Source organism: Echinococcus granulosus (genome assembly GCF_000524195.1).
Source record: "Echinococcus granulosus chromosome Unknown EG_S00002, whole genome shotgun sequence".
NCBI classification, from domain to species: Eukaryota; Metazoa; Platyhelminthes; class Cestoda; order Cyclophyllidea; family Taeniidae; genus Echinococcus; species Echinococcus granulosus.
This window is the reverse complement of record NW_020170382.1, coordinates 1,571,057-1,579,157: the sequence shown is the minus strand read 5'-3', so window position 1 is coordinate 1,579,157 and position 8,101 is coordinate 1,571,057. Positions and strand designations below refer to the sequence as shown.

Genomic DNA, 8,101 nt, shown 5'->3' with positions numbered 1-8,101 from the left:
ACTAAATGGTCCTTTATCAAAAAGCGACTTATTGCAGGAGCTGTTTATGTAAATTCTATTTATCTTTGTGTGAAATCAGACCCCTATATGATTATACTAACTGCAGATTTTGGGCGCGCTTCGTCCGATATTTGCCTGCACTGAGCTTACAAGTTGATATCGAGGAAGCATGGACCTTTGACTGAGCTTGATAGGCTTGACAGTCGGTTAGCGGTGCGACAATATCTCCAGCAGTTTATGCATCGTTGCTTATACAAATAAATACGTAAATTTATGGACACATTTACTTATACATGATTGAGCGAGCACTAATTTGGGAGTAGACCATCTACGCCCTCGACGATGTCTCGCAGTTATAGTATCGCATCCTCCTCATGATTTTGCTGCTGTATAATTCTTCCGAATGTCATTGATTACTGCATCCCCATGATCAGATCCTTGATGGCCAAACAAACAAGGCTAGCTTTATTGACACCTATTTTGATTTCTACTGGGGTCTATCTACTCATCATACGTGTCCCTTACCTTGAAAGTACGACCGCGTGAAGGAAGTGTGCGTGGAGGACAAGGCGGACTATGCCTGCGGTGGTGGAAATCCCTGCATGAACGGTGGTGAGTGCCAAAAGGCCCTGCAAACGGGCAATGTCGAGTCAAGTGGCGATGGTGAAGAGGAAGGAGAGGAGGATGTGGATCAGAAGAATCAACTTTTCGTTTGTAAATGTCTGCCCGCCTTCCGTGGCGACCTCTGCGAGAATGATTTCGATCCTTGTGCAGGGGGTACCGGGGTCAAGACCTGCCAGCCCTTCAAGTGTGTTCGAGTACCAGAGGACCCATACAACGGGTTCAAGTGAGCTTTCGCTTCATTTACGTCACTCTCAAGATCGCGTAATTAGTCATTTTAATCGCCTTCTACCAAATAAATGGTTTAGGTGTGATGGAATAAAAAGGACTTGTTTTATCTGCCTTTACTATTGTGAAATGATTTTATTATTATCTAATTCAATCTTTTTGAATTAGAGTAGCAAAATTAGAATGGTTTCAGTATTGGTTGAGTAAAAATTAATTCCCATCTCCTTTACACTGTTTAACTACTACTGGCGTCCACATATGCCAGTAGCATCTACCATGAGTAGTGAAATAACATTCAGGTGCGGACAAATTCAGACCAACCAATCGAGTGACCGAAGTTGAAAGGAAGCTCAATTTTCCAAGAATAAAACTTATGCGAATCCGAATAACCACGTTTTGCCTGTCACCAAAAAGGCAAAAAATAATCACCGACTTGATTATTAAATCAATTGTTTTTGTTTTAAGCAACGGAACGCATTTTTACTTATTTTAAGTGCCGTTTGAATAACGTTCTCAAATTCAATCCAAGGATTCATTGAAATTTTGCATCCATTTATTATGTACAGAATGCAAATCTGAAAAAAATTGATAGGAATCACCCATTTGGTGTTTTGACTAAGGGTTTATCTTCTTCCTCCGATCACAAATTTGCTTCCATTACAAATTCCAAGTACTTTTATAGCCTGGGTTCTAGGGGCTACATTTTAGTTTTAAGGAAGGTTAACACGTATGACATTGTGAAGTTTTAATGGTCTTAAGAGAATAAGAGACTTAAAAATAACAAATACAAACAACGGGTTTTGATCTCGACCATGTAAACGTGGACAAGACACGATTTTGTCCCCCCGAGATCTCCCTGAAGACGAAAGGGAACATCATACTCGGGCATAGCATGTATTGCTAACGCATAGAAGGACTGAGACACTACTGGCATGACCCGGAGGCCAGCCTGCCCGTCAAAGGTATAATAGTGGGGCCTCTAAGTGGTTCATTACGGAAACCGGGAGTTAACCAAAGAATTAACGTATTACAACTGCTATGCGTTTTCTGCACTTTTGGCTCGCACCAAAAAAATGCATTGAATTTAGGGAACCATTAATCCTTAATTTTTTAAAGATTTTATAAAGATACACTGGCGGTGAATCATTGGCACCTCTCGAAGTTTAAGCTGCTACAAAAATCTACAGTTGAAAGAATGATTGCAATTATATTGGGTTCATGCAAATGAACAATAAATCAGGAACAAAAGAGCTGCTACTTCTTGTACGGTGCATGATGTGCCTTCGCTGAGGCTCCTGATCATGCGATTTGATAGATTCTAGCATGCTGAGGGTTCCCCTGAGTTGCCTTCGCCATCATCCCTTACGGTATGAGCCCTAAACAGGCGAATGTGCGACGATTAATTGACAATTCCATAATCTACATCACATTAGAAAATCAACAAAATGGAATTGGCCGAAAAAGTGGCTTTTATTCCATATCTCACTTTACGGCCCACAATGTTAACATAATAGTGTCATCTTAAAAACGTCGATTTTGCATCAAAGTCAACTCCCTTGCTCCTTCCAGATGTCTTTGTCCACCAAAGACACACAAACCCAAGAATCCCACTGAACCCGTCTGCGTACCCATTGCTGCCTGCAAGAGTGGAGATCTTCAGAGTGGTCCGTGTCGGGCAGGTGGACGGTGCGAACAATTGCCCACTGGCGATCCGCTTGATTACAAGTGCCACTGTCCACCGGGCTACGGGGGTCGAAACTGCGAGGATGCGCCGCCCGACCCCTACTGGTCCTCATGGAGCTCATGGGGCCTCTGCAAGTGGCCGAGAGTCGCCGAAGCTTGCTTTCAACGTGCGTATCAGGAGTGCACTCGCCAATGCATAGTCCACTCACCAGGTCAGGTCTGTCAGGGGCCTGGTAGACGCATCCGATACCGTGTTTGCGACCTCAACTCTGTTAGTTTTAACGCTACCACTTGTCAGCTGGTTTATCCGCTCACTGATTTTCACATAACCTTTGCTGTAGTCAATTGATAAACAAAGTGCCCCTAAGCCTTGACTGGCGTAAAGTCAACGTTACTTATAAGAGGGTGACTTTCACTAAGGTTTTCTTTGTTAGCAAATAAGTAATCATCACCAAAATAGCTGACACATTCATTGCTTATAATGTCACTAATTATCTAATCAGATTTGAACTCAGCACCCTACTTACTTCAGAATCTGTAACAAAGCATATAATTCTGAAAGCGACCTTGTCATTAGTTTACGGGAGGGTCATAAGACAAATAGCGTGGGTGGCACAAACAGACCTCCATGCCATTGTAGTTTAGACCGATTTGTGGAGGTTTAAATAAAGGACAAAGGGTACCGACTTAAAGTGAGCTAGTTTATAGTGAAACTACTTCATATTAGACCACGGTAACCACACTTATTAAGGCAACATTCTCCCAAGGCCCATTTTAGGTAGATAAGATCAAAGCAATCTAGGTGAATGATATTTCACAGGAGCTTTAGGTTGGTCATCGATCCTAGTTCAGCGACCACGTTTGGCAATCAAGTTGATTCCTTATTTTATGAGACACTTTGATCGCATTTCATTCCCTTGTTGGCAGGATGACGAAGCGGTGACCAAGTCCATAACGCCATCCCAAAAGAAGGACCTTCAAGTAGCCTTTTCCCTTTGCGCGCTGAGTTCTACCTCCCAGGCGCCGGGCGGGCGGAAGTTGGAGGAGGCAAGCCTACTGGACCCGATGCGTGACCTCAACGCGCTGGACGATTGGGCAAATGCTGGTCCCGAGGAGGCCACCTACACTCTCCTGCCAGCTGTTTTTCGCCTCTTCGATCAGGCGGCGCTAGAGGCAGTCAACTGGCCCAGTCTCTCCGACCTTGTCTACCTCACTGGATGGATCTATGCCTGCATCCTCCTTCTTGCTCTTGTCTTCGTGTGGACATACCTCCTTCGGGTGTGGATCCTTCGGTACTACGGTGTCGATGTTGACGCTTAGTGTTTACCCTCAAACACTTCCCCTTTACCCCGCAATAGACCTTAAAAGGGCATCACCTTGCGCTCCTTATCTAGGGTCATCTTTTGTTCCTTCTTTTGCTTCCTTTGAAATTGGGGTACAAGAAAAGGCTCTTTACTACTTCTTCTTAATTGTTTCTGATTAGCTACGGCATCAATGTTGAAATATAAAGCGTCCACCCATCTTTCTGTTTTTCTCTATTTTAACGAAGTTTCTTGGACCTTTTAGGTCTTCTTTTTAGTTTACGAACCATTTTAGCATTGATCGTGATATCTAGGATACGGATGGGAAATCCTATTTCGTCACAGTTAGTCACCTAGTCTTGACTCTAGTTGCTTTTATTTCGAGTCTTTTATTATTGTAGATGAAAACTGCCCAATAACAAATGTGTCCTAGTCTATCAGCTCAACCTTAACTGCCATTTTTTGGTTCTGCATAGCTCACTCAGCAGCACATCGTGAATGGGGGGCATTTCCTTTTTGGCTATAAAGGATCTGTGTTACATTGGAGCGCAACTTAGCACTTTTGGCAGTTTAGTATACGTGTGATATGCAAACAGGAATGGTTATTCGGTTTGTTTTGTTTAAACTACTGTTGCCTCCATGGCTGAGCAGCACTCAGCGCCACCATCACTTCCATTGTTGGGCTGTCAAGCTCCGCTTGCTCCTTTCTTGTATGATTGGCTGCTCACCTAGTTAATCACGACAGATGATAGAAATGTGGTTCCTTACTAAGCTGTTTTACTCCCCGGTTTCCTGTCCTGCCCTTTCCATCCTTGTCAGCTGACGGGACTAAGGTGCTGTCGCTGAATCACTTACTAGTGCAAGCAACAGTACATAGTTTAATTTTAAAGTGAAATAAGATATAACAACCGTAGAATTGTTCTGTTAGGAGGCTCCTGAATATTTGAAAACGGATGTCAACGAATAAAAACGTCCTTTCGTTTCCCATATTTAAACATGTATCAGGCTTAAACTGCTCTTGAACGCATTGGAGCACATTCGGCAGTGTTTTTATCCCTGACCCCAAATTGTGTGGGCTCTTTTAACTCACTGAAGTTTCGCAAAGCAACATTAAATGTCGTGAGATGATGAGAAATTTTCGACCCTCCAAAAGGTTTATCAACTGGAGTGATTTTCTATTACCCACTTTAGAATCTTCAAACAGTAGAGCTCCGAGTCTTCCTTGAAGTCGAATTATAAAAGAATTGTTTATTATTGTGGAACAGAGAGGCTGAGAGGCTATAGGAGTGGCCAGAAAGGTCTATCACAAGAAAAACGGCAAAATGTGGAGATTGGAGTGTGCGAACTGCTTAAAATACACTAAAACGAATACCAAATCACCACTTCCCCACATTGTTTAATATTAGCGGAATTCTTTCGTATTTTCTGTTTTGAACATCGGATCAGTTGGAACAGTTGAGTTTATTATGTGATACTTTCTTGTTTTTTTTTTTTAACTTCGCTCTTGGATTAACCAGGCACTCAAGGTCCCGCCATTGTGCTTCCGCTCAACGTCGTGGTCTCTGGGCCATGCCGATAGCCCCAGCTCTTCAGTACATCGGTATAATCCTGTGACTTCTTCCGACTTCAAAGAAGTCTGGGGCCCTACATTGGCGGCAGCGGTAAGCGAATCCGATTCCAAACTACAACTGCCATGACTTCTTTCAACTTCAGGGTAGAAATTAGAGCACTGCACTTATTTTAACAAGCGTTCAGCAGAAATCACTCGGGTTCAGTTTTAATGCGAATCACTGTACTAAAATCTTACTTATGCTAAATCAAAATGTCAAAATTCATTCAGGATATCGTAAAGTGCAATTATTAAAGTGATGTAGCACAACAAAGTCACCATATAGCCCCGTCATGTTGAACCTCCTAAATGAAGATCCAAAGTGCCTTTTTGTCCTAAGGGAGAGGCGGCGCTAATCCCAGTTGTTAAAAGGAATCACTCTTAGCTGGGGAGGCTAGAGAAAAATTTTTAACGAAGGGGCTGCCCAACATCTCCGCTTGGGGAAGTGTCTTAATTGACTGTTAGAAATTCACTGGATTATTCTAAAACTAATTTTCATCTTAGGTAAAGGCGGCATCATTCCTAATTATGCCAACAGTAACCATATTGTTGAACGGAACAATCAGTCACCGACTGATCTCGTCTCCTCTAAGGGGTGTAAGGCGATTGCTTTAATCAGCTATGTTCAAGATAATGGGTTTTTTTGAAAATTTAGTCGGATAAGAGCGCTAACGGTAGTAAAATTGGTACTAGGAAGTGGGTAACGTCGAACCTCTATGATTCGCATTACAGGGCTCCTTCGGATTCTGATGTTTTCATGGTTTGAAAAATCTAAAGGAGGAGATTTTCCCTCTCTTACTTTACTACAATGTGGGCAAAATTTAATCGCAATCCAATGTACCACCTCGATTCTCTCATCCTTCAATTAAATACATGTAAGTTTTTTTTTGTCACGAAGTTGCCGCTTCTTAAACCATTGGAACGGATTTCAGTAACGCTTGCTTTTCCCATTTGAGAAGAATGATGACTCGATAAAAAGAACTTTAAAATCAATGGGCTCGTTTTAAAGAGAAATTTGTAACAAATATAGCAATCCCGTCAACTGAAATTATCAAAATGCCCACTTGATGGCAGATCCGACTTCATCTTTTCTCAAGCTAAAGACCTATCAAATAAATGCATTTTGCATTATTCTTTGGCAAGCGACGAGTAATTGTCACTAACCCTTAATGGGTCTGTTAATTTGTATAACAAAAAGCTATCTCGTATCATTTTCATGAGAACTAGAGAACTGCAGAAAACCTCCTACATTATCATGTTTGTTTGTTGAAATAGGTACCACATTTTGTCTAAAATAAAAACCCATCCTCAGCTACCCCCATTGCCATCTCCTTTTTTATTCTCCAACTGTTCATTTTCCGTATGATGATGTGATAATCTGATGGTGGTGGTGCTAAGAGAAGAAGATGGGCAAATACACAAGTTTGAGTTGAAACAAGTCGATCTCACTTGTAGCTAGTTGGCCTTCAGCAAGAAGAATTCATACCGAAAAATTTAGCCTACCGTGGGCTCTTAGTGAATGACCTGACCTGGGAGTGTAGAGTGGGTGGTAGGTAAAACCTTTCGTACGTCTTTGAAATTCTGTGAAGGACAAGATTGGTTTCTTTGAATTCTTTCGTCACCTACACTTTATGTGAAATGCAGTTGTTCTGCTTCCATTAATTTCGTCAGTTGATGTCGGTATCCTTCAGATGGTTTCATCACTACCTCAGTCTAAATTGTTCCTATCGGTGGCAACACCTAATCCCATTCTTCATTATTTTTCTCGAAATGATGCACTTTTGAACAATTCTGCACCAGAAGCAAATTCGGTCAACCATTTCTAGAGTGTACACTCGGCTGCCGTAAAAGCTTTCACGAGAGACTATTGAGATGTAACCACTTGATTGGATACCGATTCGACACAGCACAACGCTGGAATGGGGACAGAGGAGTAACAACAAACTGACTTGTTTGATAAATCAGTTTTTGCAAGGGTATCCTAAGAGCCCCTACAAGTTGTAAGAAGTCTTTGTATCTAGACATAAGAAAACAACGCGGACTGTTCCGGTTACCTGTTAGAGGAATAAACGTTTGTTCTGATTTCGGCATCAAGACGAAATCCGCGTTAACAAGAGTAGCTAAAACTGATCGAGTGCACCCTGTGGAGTGTACAGACGTATCTGTACGATTTATTATAGGGGGTACACAAACAAAGTATCAGTCGTTGAGGTGTTGAAACATGTTAGCGCCCCGGGACTGCCCAAAAGACGAAAAAAGATATAATATTTGGGCTGATTGTGCATAGCCTACGCACAGAAGGGATGGGGTGAGCTACTAGCATGATTCGGCGCCCATGTGCCCCAAGAGAAGTACAGGATCGGAGCCTCAAGCGCCCGTGGAACCAGAACGAAGAGCTAACTGATCAACGTATTGCAGATTCATGGAAAATGAATCACGACAGATTGAATTCCAAACAATTATTAGATGCAACGGTTAAATAGGGTTGGGTGAAGGGTAAAACTGATTATCCATAAAAAGATTTGAATTGGTGCTACCAGTTCGTTGGTAAGGGGTAGCCTTGTAAGGCCTAACCAGCCAATTGCCGTGGCCAAATGGCTACTGTGACCGATCGGTTAAAATAAATAGTAAATAAATAGCCTGCGTAACAGGCTCTATC

At 42.2% G+C, this 8,101-nt stretch overlaps 1 protein-coding gene across 1 annotated transcript in view; it reads left to right on the top strand. All coding sequences in view use genetic code 11, as the record gives it.

The window, feature by feature from the left end:
* The window catches only part of EGR_00535 (putative histone acetyltransferase MYST1), a gene marked incomplete at both ends in the record, with an annotated part of 11,743 nt that extends 7,891 nt beyond the window's left edge, over positions 1-3,852 (top strand). The window contains 3 exons of the mRNA XM_024489784.1: positions 534-847; positions 2,419-2,803; positions 3,460-3,852. Of these exons, the coding sequence (XP_024355781.1) occupies positions 534-847; positions 2,419-2,803; positions 3,460-3,852 (1,092 nt within the window). The remainder of the gene's footprint in view (positions 1-533; positions 848-2,418; positions 2,804-3,459) is intronic.
* Positions 3,853-8,101: the final 4,249 nt, after the last annotated feature.